The 19217-nt window shown below is 35.7% G+C and overlaps 1 protein-coding gene across 2 annotated transcripts; it reads right to left on the reverse strand.

Annotated features, from left to right (window-relative positions):
* Positions 1-2100: 2100 nt before the first annotated feature.
* On the reverse strand, positions 2101-8763 carry CAC3 (acetyl Co-enzyme a carboxylase carboxyltransferase alpha subunit). Of its 2 annotated transcripts, none has more exons than XM_078571327.1 (11): positions 8505-8763; positions 7393-7798; positions 6180-6254; positions 5360-5467; positions 5117-5277; positions 4632-4746; positions 4405-4559; positions 4142-4193; positions 3988-4056; positions 3453-3530; positions 2101-3352 (listed from the first exon to the last, which is right to left on the reverse strand). In XM_078571327.1, exons 2-11 carry the CDS (start codon positions 7723-7725, stop codon positions 2360-2362), a joined length of 2139 nt encoding a protein of 712 aa, XP_078427453.1. In that variant the 5' UTR covers positions 7726-7798; positions 8505-8763; the 3' UTR covers positions 2101-2359. The 2 variants fall into 2 exon arrangements, with proteins under 2 accessions (XP_078427453.1, XP_078427452.1); XM_078571326.1 differs by having other exon boundaries at positions 8526-8762.
* Between the last annotated feature and the right edge of the window lie 10454 nt (positions 8764-19217).

Raw genomic sequence — 19217 nt, forward strand, 5'->3', positions numbered from 1 at the left:
ATATTATATCCTTACTCACATGATACTGAAGCTTACTTATTGGTTTCAATTTTATTCCTAATTTTTAAATCTATAATAAATTTATAGGATATTTATACAACATATCAGGAAGTTATCTTATGCCAAGTCAATGAGGGATAAAATTGGGATATCACCATTCCCAACTTTATGATGAAATGAAGCTTTTTAAATTTACATGATGAAAATTTTCAATGCAATGGGGTAGTACAAATAATTCTAGACTGTTCTGTAAACAAATATTTGAGGGTGATTTCAAGTTAAAAGAATTTTAATTTAAGGGAAAATAGAAATAAATTTCAGGGGTTTATTCTTTTTTTCAAATTCATCCCTTTTAGGCTTCAAATGCCATTCGGGATACCAAAATTCACATTCAAGTAAAGCTGGGAATACTGATTCAGTATAGACCTTTATGACATATACAGTCTACTTTCTGGAATCCGCATATCATGGGATTTGTGATATCATGGGATTTTATGTAAGGTATGTCATAAAGGGGATTTTACTCTAATTAGGATTTTATATATACAATATAACTAGTATGTATATAAAATTTTATATACAAATTCACATATACAATCTTCCAATCTAACTAGTATGTCCAAATTAGGATTTTACTCCAAGGGGACATCCAATATCATGGGAAGAATCTCTAGCCTTAATGATCTCATCAATGAGATTCAACATGGAACTCGAGAGGTCTTTTCATTCACTCTAATTAGTTTACTTGACCCAGAAGAAAGTACAAAGAAATTAATCAAAGCCTAAGCTCCCTATTTTCTGAGAAGCCCACCATAGGAGGCCAGATTGGAAGACAAGGGGTGGGCCTAGGGTCTCTATTTGGGACATTCAAAAGGTGCCATGTAAGCCCCAGGGCTCTCGTTTGGGGATCTTCATGAAATAAGGGGTCAATATGGTTGGATCTAGTTGACATTGCTTTCATAGTTGACATGTCTCATTGACTCTGCATTCACTAGCTTGTGCCAGTTAAACCAATTATCAATTTATACTTTTGGAAAACCCAAAAGTCAATGATTCACTGACTTCACAAAGAACATGTCCAAGTTATGGAAGGTATCGTAAAATCTTCTAATAAATAGTTATAATTTTCTTCTCACACAATGAATCAAGTGAAAATAAAAGTCCAGACTTTACTGTGCACAAATATATAGTTTAAGGTTTAAAAATTACTCAAATGTTATAGGGAAAGTCAAAGAAAATTACATAGAAATTTGATAAAAAAGAAAATCTAATTTGTAGACCCTACATTTTCAAGCACTTTGCAGAGTAAGATGCAACAATAATCTTTATCTTCATCAGAATGATGAGAAGAAAGTGCACCTAAGTACCGATGCACATTTGAAGTCTCTGGATGCAGCCAACTACGAGCATCATCAGGTCATTCATTTGATAGCTATCTATCATCATAATCCATCATTTGCACACATGTGGTTCCTAGATCCTCTTCATTAGCAACATCATGTGATGCAACTTCTGCACATTGACCATTCACTGCATACATAACCCCAAAATTCTCAGTTTTTTATTTTGAAAATTCTAAAATACTAATAAGAGATATATGCAGCCAAAGTGGCGTAAAAAATCAAAATTGGAGAAACTCCACAAAAAACTAAATTGTTAGAAAGTATGAACAAGTAATAGCTTTGCTAAATATGAAATGTAAATGTACAAGAATACGATATAAATGTACAATAATGGTAACGTGTTATATGCATTTTGTTCAATACTCTGTGCATGACATCATCAAGAATAGCTGATAAATTTTCAGAGGATTTCTTGACAGATCTGTTATCTCATGAAAGGTAATTTGTGTTCCATTGACTTGGTTTACCGCTATTAAAAAAGTCTTCCTTTTCAAGTTTCTACCATGGACATACAATCTTGTCTAGGGTGTCCTCACACAAGAAAATCCCACCCCCCTCCTTCCCAGAAGAAATATATTTCCTCCCAATATAATCGTCAAAATCATTTGTTTAATGCAATTTTACGATCTCAAAAAAGACAAAATGCCAATTTTCAGAAAATAGTCATTAGAATGCAAGAGGAGGTGCTACAAGAATATGCATAAGCATCCCAAAATACCAATATAGTAAAAAAAACTACAGTGAGGCCTAGACAAAAACCAGGTCAACAGTGTATCATCCCCACATCTACCTACAGGCTAAAAATCTGCAAAGCTATCACCTTATTATCTTGGTCCAATGACACCAGGGTCTGACCAATCAACTTACACAAATTTGAGGGTCAATCTCTACACACCACGAAAAGTCTGAACATCTATCTTCTCTCTCTAGGCAAAAACCAGGTCAACGGTGGGAGTTTAGCCCCTTCCGTTGTCAGCAAGTGGCGATGCAGGCAGCCGCGGATCAACGGCGAGGCCCTCGAGCTTCTTCTTCAGGCCATCCAAGTCCATGGCAGCAGTTATGCTCTCCCTGATTTCCTTCTCAAGCTCCACTGCCCTCTCCTCGTCAGCACCCTTCATCTCCTCCTTGAGCTTCTCTATCCTATCCTTGAGCCCGCTGGCACGAACAGCCCTCTGAATCTCCTCACTGATCAGAGAATCTGCCTCTGCAATCTTCTCTGCTAATTCCGGCGGCGCCGTAGTCATCTTCTTCCTGCCCGTGGCAACCACTTCCAGCTTAGCTGACTCCAACAGCTCCTTGAGCTCTTCCTTGGCAGTCTCGACTTCCTCCTTGAATTTCTCATCGATCAGCTCTCCTCTGGCCAACATCTCCCTTGCCGCCTTTAGAACCGCCATCTTCCCCTTGATCTGCCCCTGGAGTTTGGCGTTGACCTCTCTCTTCAGCCTCTCTCCCTTGACCCGCTGCTCGAGAAGGCGGTTGGCCTCGGTCAGTGTCTGGAGCTTCTGTTTCAGGCCCAGGAAGGCACCAGGCCGAGAGAGGCCCAGGTTGAATTCTTGGGCCAGCTTGTCTGCCCGTTCTTTGAGGCTGGGGCTGAGGTCAGCGGCCGTTGACTTTGAGATCTCCAGTTTGATGCCTTCCAGTTTGTCTTGAAGGCCCATGGCTATGAAGGCGGCAGTCATCTCCTTGTCCACCTCATGGCGAAGGGTGTCCAACACATCCTCGGAAATCGTGAGGGGGGTTAACTGAGCCTTTGATTCTCGGGCTTTCTTCCTCAGGTTCTCAATTTCGACCTCCAGCTCAGCTGTTGTCTGAACGATGCCAGCTTCCTTCTTCTTCATGCCGCGCTTCCGCTCTGGTTCCACCGTGTCGGGCTCAATGAAGCCACCGAGCTTACGGAACTTCTGGTGGCGGTGGTTCAGTATCCCCTCCTCGTCCAGACCTGATAACTCCTGCTCAAAATAAAGAAACAGCTTAATTTCAATTTTATGCCATTATTGGGAATAGCAAAGCATTCAATTGGAATAGACATCAAATAGAAAGGTCAAGAACCTCCATGGCTTTGGTGACAGCAAGCTTGATCTGTTGAGATGTCCACGCTGGGTCTGTGTGGGCTCCACCAAGGGGTTCCTAATGAAGAAGTAACAATCATTGAGGAATGGTGTGAATTGCTTTGAGATAATGAAGAAGCCCATTCTCGATGGATTTTTACACTATAGAAGTTGTCAATAGATAAAAGAAAAACAAGGAAAATTAAATATATACACATTGTTTTGGTAATCGTAAGCAGCACATGAGGCGCACGTGCTGCACACTGTTTAAGGATTCACTAACCGTTGGTCTATGACCATTGTAACCCCTATTGGGTTGTTCTTAATCTGCCCAATATGTGCTTGTATATATCGATATTAGAATGCATAGTAAAAACAGAGACTTTTGTCCCGTTGATTGTTTTCTCTGCTGCTTCTCTCTCAGCCGTGAGCTTCTCTCACACTCATCACAAAAACAAAAATTAAATATACAACCAGAATGTTTTCGTCATTAGTTAAATAGTGTTTGTGGAGAAGTGGAATTTAGAAAAACTTACCGGGATAATTCCATCAGCAATTTTAAGTTTGCAGAGTTCCGTGGATGTGATCCTTAGTTTCTCGGCAGCCTAGTAAGTGAAAAAGAAAAATCAAGTAATACTCTCTTGTAATATTGAATAGAACACAGCCCACAAATCAAAAAAGTTGCATTACCCTGGGAGCTGCCTGGGAGGACTTCCACAATATCGCCGCACAAGCCTCAGGACTACAAAATACATAGACAGAAATCACCAAAGAAAGGAAAATAGAAGAACGCAGATAAGAAGGTAGAATTCACATGATTCTTACCCCATATGAAAAATTAGAAAGCAAATTACGATTGAATAAAGTCAAATTATGAAAGACAATTCACAATTTTTCTCTAAAAATTGCAAGAGACTGAAATGCAAAAATAGAAAAGACTTAAAATTTGTAACCTTGCGACGTAGAAAACAGAATTTTCCATCATGAATAGCTTGTTTGGGCAACCAATGGCAAGCGCGCCACCAGATCCACCTTCTCCGATGACAACGGTGACTATTGGAACCCTAAGTCCAAACATGGACCTCAAATTTTGTGCAATTGCCTCTCCCTGGATATATTTCATGAAAGCTCAAGGCTACCAGCTCAAACTATAGGATAAGGTCAAATATTCGCTACGTACCTGGCCAAGTTCCTCGGATTTCAGATCAGCGAATGCTCCAGGAGTGTCAATGAAGGTGATGATGGGAAATCCGTGGTGATCTGCGTATTTCATCATACGCAGGGCCTTGCGATATCTGCAAGAAAAGTAGGTTCAATAGAATGCCCGTTCCGCTAAAACAAAGTTGTAATAGGGGTGGGATGCATCTGCGGAATATCTCTAACACGAGTACTGTAACTGTATCTGGTAATAAAATGACACTGTTGTGGATGATGATGGAAATAAAATATCATCATCTACGGCTGGAGTGATGATGGTGATTTTGTCATTGCCATCATATTCCTGGCTGCAAGCAAATGACAAGAAAAAATCGTCATTGACATCCTGCCTTCAGACAAGGGACAGGATAATTCAATTCAAAAAAAAAAAGAGAGACAGGATGACGACGATTTTGTCATCCTCTCGTCATAATCATTGGTGACAGCAACAAATGTAGAATCTGTTACCCGTGTGGAGTAGGCATTCCAAAGTTTCTCTGTATGTTCTCCTTTGTGTTACGACCCTTCTGGTGACCTATGAACATGTATCTTCTGCCACCCATGCTTCCAATTCCCGTGACGATGGCTGGATCGTCATAGCCAGACCGATCTCCGTGAAGCTCCACCCACTGGTGAAAAAAGAGAACTCTTTACAAGAACTTAGGAAAGACGGATCAAGGAAAACATGTCACATGTCGAATAATGGAACACCTTGTCGGTGATATTGAGGACGTGGTCAAGGAATGTGGGCCTGTTTGGATGCCGAGCAATGCTTAGACGCTGGATGGGAGTCAAATGGGTGTACAAATCCTTCAAAGCCTGAGAAATTCAGAACAGAAATATGAAGGGGATAAGGTGAGTGATAACTTTAACCAGTGGAGGAGATACGGAATATTTTTACGAGATCATACATAAAATAAAATTTGAATCAGAATCAACTGAAGGCGCCAGCAATTGTTATGATGGACACATTAGATTAAGACTTGACCGAATTATTGAGGAATTTTATTGAAAAGAACATGGAAAGGCATAACTATGGACCTGGGGAATGACTATACTTAAACCAGGCGTACAAGGATCAGAGCAAACTCAGAGTCGTTTTCATGTATTGATGGAGAGTGCTCAGTAATATTAGCAAAATCATCAAATAGATGAATTAAATTCAAAGAGAGCTACTGCAATCAAATTCAAAAGGCTTTGCTCATATTATTTATTTGGTCAAATACCTCCGTGAATTGAAACATTTGATATCATATCTAAGTATTTAATAAAACTAGATAGTAGAAAGTGAAAAGATGAGAGGATTTCGCGAGAATGGTGAACACAAACAGTTCACCGGATGTGTCCCTGAATTTGTATATACAAGTGTGTTAATAGAAAAAACTAAGATTTTTGAGACACAGCCGTATACAAGGACAATTTGAAAAACATTTATTACAATCATTAAATTTTGATTTTATTATACGTGAAATTATAGGAAAGAATCACTAGGTACAGAGATCGCATCAGGGACAAGATATTCAGCTACAACCTGCTGGTACTTGTTTTCCAACGAGTTAATTTGATCGCTGAAGTCCAGACCAGTTTCATCCGCCATTTTCCTCACCTGATAATTATGAATAATAGTAACAGCAAATAAAATATCACACACATGCACACTTGAAAACATTTGATGAATGAAATAACAATATCTGGATATATATGATGTAAATAATTGGCCACATTGATACGTTTGGCATCATTTCGCCATGAAGTCAATAACTTATTTACACAACCCTCCGTTTATCCCTAATCATAAACAATCACCAACGTGGGAAGCTAACTCCACTTTATCCTACTGGGCTTATCAATGAAAATAATATGTTTTCCAGATATGTCTTAAGGAATACAAAAACATTGGGCCATGCAGAAAACCAGCCGAAGTGCGCATTCATCATTCAGGAAATCAGTGATTGAAGTCCCCAATACAAACCACGGACAGAGAGAGACCAAAACAGCAGGTTGAATATTTTGTTTTCCTAGACCTTAGGAATTTCAGGAGTATGAATGTACAATTTGGTCTTCCCATTTTGAGAAGAATGTATCCATCAAACGAAAAAAACATCTTGAAGAAAATTCCATTATGTAAGTGAAAACGATTATTTATAAAAAAATTTCATAAGGGAGCCGATCACCATTATTCAATAACAAGATTTGATAATGGCATAAAATTTCTGATGCGATCCACAATCGCATATATGAACGCCGACCCAGGCCCAAGCAGAAGGCCAACAGATCAACCCAGATAGGCCCAATAAAAGGACCTACTTAAGAGGGCGATCAGAGAGGAGAAGATGGCTTTTGACTTCTGTAAGTGCTATCGTGCATTTCCCTTCTAATCCCAATGCCACCCCCTTCTTTCAGACATACATACCTGCGAGCTAGATCAGGATCTCCTCTCCGAGCAGAAGTCATCATCCATCCCCCCTGGTCGATGGCGTAGTCCATTCCGCCAGCCCGTCCGTCTACTCTATCTCTCTCTCGTTCTTCTCTCTTCTTATTCAGAACCATTATTGGAACAGGAAGTGATTTGCCATCTCTTTATTCAAGAACAATATTGTTACATGTAGATGAACGTAACAATTTCTCATCATTAACTCCTCCGAGATTTGCTCCCTTGATTTTAAATGATATCTATATTATGTAGATAATGAATGATTTAAACATATAGGAAAAACAAAAAGTACAACTTGGGAGGAACGTACATCAATTATCTTTTTCTCCAAATCGACGAGAGGTTTCTCAAAGTCCAGCGTCACCGGTTTAGGCTTTTCTGTAAGAGGCTTGAAATGAGATAAGTAATTCAAATGCCCAGTCTTGAGGTTTGAATCAATATCTGCGGGCCACGGATATTCATGCTTTTGTCCCTTTTTAATCCTCGAGTATACACAAAACTTGCACCTTCGTCTGACTCTATATCGTTCAAGATGACTCAAACGAAGCCCGTAAAATGCATTAGGCGACCCGTTCGATGGATCGGAAATACAGATGCCCTTTCTGGTGATAATTTGAGATCCAGATAACAATAGGGAAGTCATATCCGTGAGCAGTACTCTTCCAAAAACCAGCGAGCGTTCCGATGAATTGTTAGGGGCCTTGAATAGTGGCTTCCTGCATTAACAAGCAAGAATAACGATATTTGAGAGGTTTCAGATGTATCGAACCCGGAATAAAGTTTTTCAACAAATCTTTAAAGTTTTTCAACAAATCTTTAACATTGAAACCTAGGGCAGAAATATACGGTAGTATAATGGAAGGAGGCCGTTTCAGGCACATCTGTAAGAATACTGATCAGAATTTTCAAATCGGGTTAAAATTTCTGAAGAATTTCAGTCGGGGCCATATCTCTCGATATCAACATGAGGAAAATGCAGTCAATATTCTAATAATACCAATCTTCCTTTGGATGCATGAATAATCATCCCCTCACCCCGCAAAAAAAATGGAGGGGCAGAACGAAAAATGCAAGCACCCACAGTGCGATCCAAGGATTGCAACAGCAATCCCAATTCCCAAATCGATCAAAACCCTTCTTCAAAGAGAAATCTAATGCTGCAAAGAGAAATCTGACCAAATTTGCGACCCCGATCGGATTAAACAGACATCCATGCAGAGGTACCCAAAGAGGGGAGACATAGACACGGTCGATGCCTCGCATAGCACGAAAAACTAAAACAACAAGGAATCCTCTCAAAGAAAGGTAAACAGTAACTGGGAGAAACCCAAACGCCACAAGCAAGCAGATTCCCCAAACTGATCTCAACTTAGAAATTCAAAGACATGGAGCAGAAACGGCAGAACATGCAGAGTATCACACCAAGCAGGAATAGCAAGATACCCAGATGAACACGGATCGGGGGCTACTCTGGCAGCGGAGAAAGACCAGATCTTGGAACGAAAGACGGGATCTTGGAAAGAAATACTTAGGAATCGTCGACTGCTACAGCTCCGAGAAACATTGTTAATGGAGAATCGTCTTCATCACATGGCAGAGCGACGCTGGGAGGAGAAATCGAGGAAGTCGAAGTGGATGGGGGCAGTGGATTGGATTGGCCCCGCGAAGCGTCTCTCTCATGTGAGAAGCGAACATCACGAGGCTCTCACACCGGGTATGCCACGCAAGATCCGATCGATCCTGGCCGTTCGATTCCTTATACCACACCCCCTTCGTCATGATCGTCTACTTGGGTGGATTAATCGGACGGCCGCGATCGATCGGATCTGACGTGGCATTGCTTCTCTTTAGAAACATAAACATCCCCAGGCCCACGTCATTTATTGGGAGGGTTTTTAGGAAGCTTTTTAGTCTTTTAGTATTCAGCTCTTACTGCTGATGTGTTTGTAGTTGTAGTCATAGTACAGGGGAATGTTGACCAAATTATAATGACGACATATATTTTGGATATGTGTTACTTAATTGGTTCCTATGGAGTTATTCCCTTAAATTTAAAAGAAATGTTTAGGATTTTGCTTAGTTGAAACCTGTAATTGTTGGGATTTAGCGTGCATTTAATCGTGACTATAGTGTATATTTAAATGATGGTTGTAAAATGTAATGTAGGCATCATGTATCCCTGCAATTTGTGATCTGACTTGGTCTAAGAAATTCTAGAATCTGCCGCATCTATAATAATCCTAACATACACATTTTCACGTATGAACTCAATGCAATTAATTTTCTCATAAATTCTTGAGATAATTTCTATAGACGCAGATTAAGTCAATTCTCCCACCCTATTCTTAATGCTAGAATTTTTGGAATTAGAATGCATGGATTTGATGAGGTAAAAAAATAATTGACTTGAAGAAGTTCAAAAAATATACAGTAGAAAAGTTTATGGGTTTTTTACCAGCTCAATCCATCTATATGATATCCTACTTAGTAAGGTATGCCTTATATAATGTACCAAAACCATGTCTTGTTGACCAGATAGGTCAGCATGCTATGTGAGGTGGCCATGGACTATGGAAGCAGGCCAAAGGGCTAGGTGGTATCTTAGGTCAGTCACCAGTTGGGGACTCCCCGACCCATCATCAACCTTCCACATCTGCACCTAAAGTCAGTGTGTGGTTCTACTGGCAATGTTGATCCAGTTCTTTAATTTTGCAAAATTAATCTGGCACAATAGCCATATGTCAAATTAAAATTTTTCAAAATATAATACAGAATCAACCCCTCATTTGATAATTGATGTGAAGGATGTCCCCTCATAATGGGTTTACATTTCTTCCATATGGGATGAAACAATCAATCATCGAACAAAAGAATAGCCTAATTTTCTGCTTGCACAATGAAACATTCACAATACACAATACTCAGTCCTAAACTTATTTTTTATATTTTTTTATCACAATTTGAATAATATTAATACCAATTCATCTATAATTGTTCAACGGCAGAACATTGAGAAATCATCACTAAGTGTTTTCATTAAAATAACTTCTAGGATTTCTTGAATCTTTCCATAGTTTTCCTAGGTTTAATCCTAATTAATTTACAAGTATTTTAACACACTAATTTTTTATCTTGGAAAGTTTAAAGCATCATTTCTTAGGGTTTTCAAAAATATCTAGTATATTATATTATCAAATTTATTAGCCTGATACATTTTCAATTGATACCAATTATGAGTAAAGTCGTCTTGAAATATTAAATATTGAATAAGATTGGGTGTATCTGAATAAATCTTGGTTTAAGTGTTTTTGTATTATAACATCATTAGATGTTGAATTGAATTTCAAATCAGATGCATGAGTTTGTGAAAGTAATCCATAAGGTGCCTTGTGTTTTATTTGGAAATTCAGTCCATTTTATTCATAGATATTATGTTATGTCCATTAATTATATGTAATAGGGTTCCTAACTTCTCTAAATCATTTTGAGAAGTGTCTCATCTTACATTAAAATTTTTCGGTACAACCTAATATTTCTATTTTTATGAATTAATACTGAATTGACTCTTAGTTTGTAATTGTTTTTAGATGAGAATAGTTGGGTTATATGGCCATCATTGACATGTCCCTTTAATGATTTGCATAGAAGAAAACTTATTATAGGATTTTAACATACTTTGAAACCCAATTATTAACCCACCTTGGTACAGGTTGGATCTGCAACTGGTTCCTCAAGTGAGACACGATGAGCTTCTTAAGTGTGTAGCCTCTAAATGTATGCTCATGATCCCCCTCCATCTTGATGACCCCTTTTATCTATCCCCGCCATTGGCTTACCATTTTGACCACATTCAGGAGGAAAGGGAGACAAGGAGAGAAAGAAAAGAAGGATGAGAATATAAAGATTATGGTCTAGTTGAACTTTGTTTAAGGAATTTTATTATTTTTATTTGATCATAAAATTTTCATAAAATGTTTGAGGTTTTTGTGTATCTTCATGTGTTCAAAAGACCATCTGTGTGTGATCATCCAGGGCCATGTATCAATCTAGTTAATGACTCCAGTGACCCAATAACCATTATTGATCAACCTTATTAACATCTATATTAAGATATAGATAGATTAACCAAGTATCGATTTAGCCCAATCATTATGCTGAGTTTCCAGCCTTTGGGGTGACAGGCTACACTTTGTCATCTACAAGATATTGGAGTATATGATGGATATTATGTGGCCGTCAAGTCAATCACACATTTATGTAATTTTTAAGTTCATTAAAATAAATGTGTTTCTATTATGATTCATGTAAAATATTTATAGTGAAGTCCTTGAATACCTAAAATGGCTTATTGAGTCATGAGTTTATCACAATATATTTGTCCCTCATCAACAAGCATGCAATCTAAATATTACTAATCCAAGGATACTCAAGGTGGCATCAAATAATGTGGACATGATATCACTATCTGACCGTAATCATATGAAAAATATGGCCGATCATGTGTACATAAGTGCGGAGACATTAAGAATGGATAATTGATGCTCCTTTATGCAAACAGTTCATTGAAATTATGTGTACATAAGTGTGGTATTAATCCAAAGTCCGAATCATGTTAATTCATATCACAATTGTAAAAGTGGTACTTGCACTCGAAACACGATACACATCTTGTAGAAGGACAATTATGTTTTGACTATGATGTATTAGTCCCTAATCACCAAATTTGAATGATTCTCAACTTTTATATAGCAAGCAATACACGAAGGTGAGTGATTGGGATTGCCTGCTCTTGGGATAGGAGGAGTTGAACTTGAGAAATAAAATTCATTAAATATCTGGCCGAAGTAATGGAGGTATTAGAAAACATGTTCTACAGTGATCCCCATCATGCATCAATACTAACTTGAATGACATATTTGGTTTTGATGGTTAACCATACCCTTAGTCATTCGGGAGTCTCATGCAGTTGGGGTATACATGTATGATAACTGATGATGTTAAAGGTTCCATTAAAAAATTAATTAACAATTGGCATTTTTGAGAGTACAAGATGTTGCTTGGCAAACCTCATGATTGAAAGATTATCTATCAATTATGTTAATTTGATACATAACTAATTAATATCTATGTTGATATAGTTGATTAATAAGGTTGGGCAATAAGTATTACTGGGCCATTAAAGTTATTAAGTAGAAGGATACGTGAGCTTAGATGATCACACACACAAAATAATATAATGTGGCTTATATGATGTATATATCTAGTAATAAATTTTAAATATTTTATTGTATTAAATTAGAAGAAAACATAACCAATTATATTTGGGTAAGAAGGGTGGTTCATGGTAGGCATTCGATGAAATGCCCCAAAGATGCTGATCTATGAAACACAAATCAAAATCAAACGACAGTCTTACTCGATCTGAATTTGAGAATCTATAAATGATTAAGAAGTAGTGATCTACCATGGAAGCGTAAAAGGTCACCTGAGCTGTCCTAATTAAGGTGAGCTGAGAATGGGGGTGATGTTCGCTTCCCCCTAGGTCTAGAGTGCATCTTTCCCTGCCATCCTTTGTGCTAGCACAAATCAAGAAGTTTATGGTGCTTCCTTGATGCCATCCTGATCCAGTTGAGCCATATTGAAGTTGTCACAAGCTTCGGTTTGGCTGGACAAGCCTTGGACATATCTCCCATTATCGGTGTCTAATTCTGTTAGAAGATGTGAATTAAGGGTCATGAGGAACCTTTTTTGAGACAGAGAGGCTTCATGGCCATCGATCTCATGGTCCATCCTTGGACATCCTCCAAGGCCCATTGGATTGGCTCGTGGTCCGTTGGTTTATTTACTTATTGAATTATCTCAATTACCAACAACTTAAAATATTGAATTTGAGATTATCAGAGCACCACATGTATTTGAGCCTAACTTACCATATAATGAGAAGATTACAAATTTTTCCTATGAACTTGATCTCACAAATGGTACATTTTACCCCTGATTTGAGTTCATCACAAGTGTTGTCATAAAGACAAAATTCTAAATTTTAATATCACGGTATTGTTGCACTTGTCTATGTCAATGTGAAAAACTATGTATTGAATTAATATTTTTTAGGTGATTTTTATCATCTTAGAAGCTAAATTTATTGGATAAGTTCAAAGAGGTCAAGTGGCATATCAAACTTAATGCATGGAAATTTATGATTTTAAAGGTTATATCATGTCTAAGAATTTAAGTTGTTATGCATGTCTTGTTGTAATTAACAGTCCCATTGTATGCAGTAATTTACATATCATATAAATTTTCCTATTTATCCTTAATTTTCATGATTTATGAGTGAAGTAAATAATTAATATAATATCATTAGTTTAATTTATTTACAATGTTTGACCTTTCTTGGTTAAATAAACTTTTATTTGGTCTTTATGAAGTGATGTTAGTTTTCAAGCAGATAATAGAGAAGTAAATTCATGAAAAAAGGCATATTCTTTACAGGCCATCCATGACAGCCTTAACATAGCCCACAGCCAGCAGGTAGAGAGCCCAACAGTCGTGGTTGTAACATTCAAAAAACCATGGGCATCAATTGTTGCGCTAAAGCAAGCACCACATGAGATATCACCATGGTATACATACCAATACAGCTGTAGTGTCTGCAACTAGCAAGCATAAAGTATAACACATGGGGGATATGATTGTTTTCAATATTCAAAATATATACATTTGGGATTCATATTGACTTCATTTTCTAAAAATTTTCGCAGGTAATTAACCACTTTAGAGCTTTAGTTGATATTGGGATGGGTCCAGGACAATAGAAGAAAAATGGATCGTCACTCATACATTGTTTCTTTAAGAATTAATCTATTTGGGTTCATCCAATATAATAAATCATGATTGGAAGGCCAATATTCTAAATACTCAGGGCAATCTCTCTTCTCATCTTTCTTATTTCAGATGACCAGAAGGCAACATTGATCATCAACATGGAAAAATCATGAAGAAACATGTAAAGCAATAGCTGATTAAGAAAGACAGATGAGGTAATCAAGGACTAAAAAAATGAAGACAGATTCACATATGTGATTTAATCAGACATTGAATCCTTCATAAATTAACTTGAATTGTCCAAGGAAAAGCCATCCATTGTGTCCATCGACATCAAGATTTTTGTGATGACAAGAATAATGAAATCCATCTCCACAAAGCCACAAAATCTCAATGAAAATTCCCATATGATTTTTTATAAAAATTAGGTTACTATCACTCTATGAAACCCAATTTTTTCATCGGGTTGAAGATCTTGCTCCCCGATTAAATAAATAAAAAACATTTATGATGAAGATCATTCTCGTACCCTTCATTATATCCTTAATTTCAGGAAAAAAGTGGAATGAGTTTGATAAATAGGGAGAATCAAAGACAAAGATGGAGGATGCAACAGAGTGGAAGCCTAAAGGTGAAGGCAACCCCAAAAATAACAGCAACATCAGGCAAGTCAACGCTTAAAATTCAGATAAGTGAGACTTACATGAATATTAACGAACCCAAATTTAGGTCTATATGTTATAATTGTTATTTTATTTAATCAATAAAAAATTATAATCCATGAATCATGAAATAATATGACTAGTTAGTGAGGAGAAAGAGTTGTCTCCAATGGAAAAGAATATTAGGAATTTAATGTCTCTGTATATGGTGATTAGGGAATGAACATGATAGTTTATTAATTAAGCATAAGGTAAGATGAGATGAGAAGCATGCTAATTAATGATATATATATATATGGATTAATAATAAGATAAGGTCATAAATGAATGGGATAAGTGGGTCTGGTGAATGATGATGACAGATAACTTAGATATGGATGTTTTATGTGTACGGATGTTATGGATGAGATTTATGAGGATACATGTAGGTGGATGAATGAGATGAATAGGTGGTAATGGGTCCGGATGATGTTGAGAAGAAGACAAAAAACTAAGGGTAAGAAGACTCATCATATATATTTATGTTCTGCTAGATTCAGGGAATTTTTCAACATAAGGAGAGCCCTTCCACTTCTATTTCACTTTCTAATTTCCATCAACGAAGAACACTAATAAAATTTGATGTATCATGAAACCAATTTCTTTCACTAAGCCTACTAGAGAAGGAGAAACTCTAAGATGATTTTTAGACGAATCAAGGGGTCTACTTATAGATCCAATCATATGGATGAAAATAAGAAGGAAGACGAAGCTACAAAACTTAACCCTGAAACTTCTTCTAGATCATCAGATATCGCAATTTGAAGTTTAATCATTCTTGGCCCTCTAATTTTCTTGCTCTGGATTGACATCGTGACACATAATTTTGAAAACCCACAAAAATAATGAATTCCAATAAATATATTTTAATTAATAAAAATTTTATAAATACATTTTTGACTAAACATAATATATATTCGGTATAAATTCATAAAATTCTATAAAAAATAATTCAAACTTCAAATAATATTTTCTTCATCAATTTAGTGTCGAAAAAATCCATAAAAACACCCAAAATAAGAAAATTCTGAACATCATGCTAAAAAAATATTTTTCATTTTATGCTTGATGTCACACACATATAACCATTTTTGTGCAAATAGATAAAAAATATCATTATAGTACTCTATTAATTAGCTAGCTATCAAATAAAAAATAATTTTTTTAAAAAACTGACTAAAATTATATAAGATACCCTTTCTCTTTGTGGGCATTTCATCAGATACTTTACAATTATCTTATTTTCTGATTATTTACCCTTATTTCCTTATTTTCCCTTAATGAAATTCATTAAAAGTATCTGAATTTTCAGATATAAGCACCGTTTTACTCTGCCATTTTCAGTTTATATTTAAATTGAAAAAATCAAATTTGAGCATAAGAATGTGGATAAATATCTTCAGCTTTTCTAAAACATATAGTGTGTGTTCTTTTATTTTCTTTATTTTTTATTCTCTTTCTATTCAATGATTTGTTTTTCTTCTTCAGCTATGTCTCAATTTCAACCTATTCATCCATAAATATTTCTTCTTATTTTTTGTACCCATACTGATCTATAGTCTCTATAATTGTAATATCATTTAGTAATACTATGACATTAATATATATTCTTCCTTTCTTCTGACTATTTAATTAAGTACAAGTATAAATTTCGGTTCCCTGTGGAGATTAACTGCATCACCACAATAGTTCCCTTATTGAGATAACAAACTTAGGGATGTTATTTGATCAGAGTGAAAATACTTGCAACAACAAATTACAATCCTTATTTTTTCTCTATCAAATTTGCCTTGATCATTCTGAATAACAAAAATAAGACATTAAGTTAAGTATTGAATTGATATTTTTACTGAGCATTTCTCAACCTTAGAACCTAAAATTATTGGAGAAGTTCAAAGAAGTTAAGTAATGATTGAGAAAAGGGAAAAGGAGTTTATATACTAATACAACGAGAGGAAGAATAATATGGGAAGGGATGACTTATATTATTATTTTTTTTTATTTAAATGCTTTACACATTTGAGTATTAAATTTGAGAAGACAATCTTTGGACTATGTGCAAGTTTAATTCATATCGAATATACTGGCAATATATTTACTTTATTTGGATTTTTATAATTAAAGTTTTTAAGTATATAGATAACTAGTATTCTTTGAGGCTTTAGGAGCCAACTGGGGAAGGCTTTGTGGGACGATCCTCAATAATGATTTTTGGGTCCATACACTCCATGAATGTGATCTCCAATATCCATATTGTGACATGTTATTGTGGTTTTTTAACCTCAGGGGTCTGAAAGTTTAATTATATTTTTAAATATGGGATGGATATCTCTTGGACAATCGTCTGGGAATAGACCAACTTGTATAAAAATCACTGAGGCTATTTTATATTCTTTCCCGTCTCAGGTTACACCTTGGCCATAAAAACAACATAAACTACCTAGATACAGCTCACATTCTGCATGATAGGGATATTAATGAGATAAAAAATTATCCAACTATTTAAGTACTATTTTCAGGAACCAAAAATTTTCATTCAAGAATAGATCAGATTTTTATGGTTCCCCGAATGACTATATGGAAAAGTTTAGAATCGCATCAGGCCTCTTGTTTATGGTGTATGTTACTGTCCTTGGGTCACAACATGTCAAATCATATATTTCCCAATCTATCTGATTTCTACTGGTCCATATATATTTCAATTTTGTTGACAGTACTTGAAGTGCCTAGCTCCAAAGATTCTTATGAAGAAAAGTAGCATGCTACTGAAGCCATAATATATGTACAAGTTGATGACTCATGGGGAATATACCTCATGGATCCTCATGCATCTTCTAATGGGTATGCATATATTTTGAGGGGATTATATTATATTTCTAGATCCACAGGGAAATCCATACCTCATCAAATGATCATACAGTATAACTTATTTTCATTTCACCATATACAATCAATAGATTGGGAATCTCAAAACTATCATAACTGAAGAGGGAAGTCATTTTAATTACTTACATTTCCATAAATCAATGAATCAAATGCACTCAAAAGTAAAATTAGAGCCTCCTACAATCCTAAAGATAATGCTCAAGTAAAAGTGATCATGTTAGACTAGATGGGATGGATTAGTCATGTTGAGATCTTGATTTCTTAAACTTCTACATGAACATCCTTGACCAAATTAAACATCTCAATGTGAAAAATTATGATGTTTACTCTTCTTTATAATCAGGGATAATGAACATGGTAGTAGGAGTGGTTTAATTTTTTATTATGAATCAAGAAGGAAAATTATGCTTTATATTTTTATTTTATTCATTATAATATCAATAATCATACAAGAGATTATATGCACTCATATTCCAGTAACCCACCTTGGTTCTACACCCATTTAATTTTAGGTACATGATAAGTCCAAATTTAGGGCTTTATGTTGTTGTTTTGATTCAGACTTAACCAACAATTTTTATGAAAATTTCCACTTAAATACTCTATAGTTAATATAGGGCGAGTAAGGGGTCGATCCACAGGGGGGCAGAAATTTAATTCAGAATTTTTCTCAAGCTTCGAATGAAGGAAGTGAGTTTAAAAGTGAGAAATATAATTTCTGAGATTTTTATGGATTTTTAGTCAATTCATATAAATTCCGATGATCTAAATTTAAGAATAAATACAAAGATTTTTTAGACTAATTTTAATTAACTCTAGAAATAGGAAATAAATATTTTTTGAATTTTCTTGAATTTAATTAACACCAAAAAATAGAAATATTAAAAAAAAGAGTTGAATTTTTTTTAGAATTTTTTAGATTTTAAAAATATTGAATATTGATAATTATTAATTTCAGGGATTTTTCTGATTTTTTGGAACTTTTAAATACAGAAAATAAAGAAAATAGCTTTTCCGGCCATCGCCGACAGTGGCGGCAATGGCAAACCAGATGAGCAGGGGGTCCTTCTGTGGCCCGTATAGGGCTGGCCTTAGAGGTTCAGCCCACTAAGGTTCATCCCAATTCAGCTAATTCAAGGCTTAGCCAAATGGGCTAAGCCCTATTGGGCTTGACCCAATATGGTTAGGACTTAGTCAATTTGGCGAAGTCCTACACCACTTTTTTTGCCCTAAATGATGGAATTCGAACACTTTTTTTTTTGAAATTTAAAAGTAAGAATGAAGGATGATCTATAGAGATATTGGAATGGATTTTAGAGAGAGAAAAAAACAGTTTTAGATAGAGAAAAAGATTGAAAATGAAGAGAGAGAGAGAGAATGAAGAGAGGTGTAGAAGAAGTTTGAGATAGAATTTTAAGGTGAAAATGAAGGATAATTTTTATGAAATTTAGAGAGGATGAAATAGGCATATGTATGAAAATCTAGAGAGAGAATTAAGGATTTTAGAGAGAGAAAATAGGGAAAATTGAATGTATAGAGTAAGAAAATGATGGATTTTAAGGGTAAATGGATGGATGATGATGTGAAAATGGAAACCTAGGTTCCTAAAACCTCACTGAAAGTCTGGTGAGCCCTCAATATTTCCTCTCAAGTTTGGATCATTATATTTCACCAGGATCAGGCATTTTTCAATGCAAACAGGAGATGAGATTGAATGAAA

This window comes from Wolffia australiana, chromosome 2 (assembly GCF_029677425.1).
Source record: "Wolffia australiana isolate 7733 chromosome 2, ASM2967742v1".
NCBI lineage: Eukaryota > Viridiplantae > Streptophyta > Magnoliopsida > Alismatales > Araceae > Wolffia > Wolffia australiana.

Coding starts and splice junctions, on each gene's coding strand:
- CAC3 (XM_078571327.1), bottom strand. CDS start 7,725: ATGACTTCCCTATTGTTATCTGGATCTCAAATTATCACCAGAAAGGGC. Junction 5,468..6,179: donor TGGAAAACAAGTACCAGCAG/GTTGTAGCTGAA, acceptor TGAATTTCTCAG/GCTTTGAAGGATTTGTACAC. Junction 4,194..4,404: donor TCTGTTTTCTACGTCGCAAG/GTTACAAATTTT, acceptor TGTATTTTGTAG/TCCTGAGGCTTGTGCGGCGA.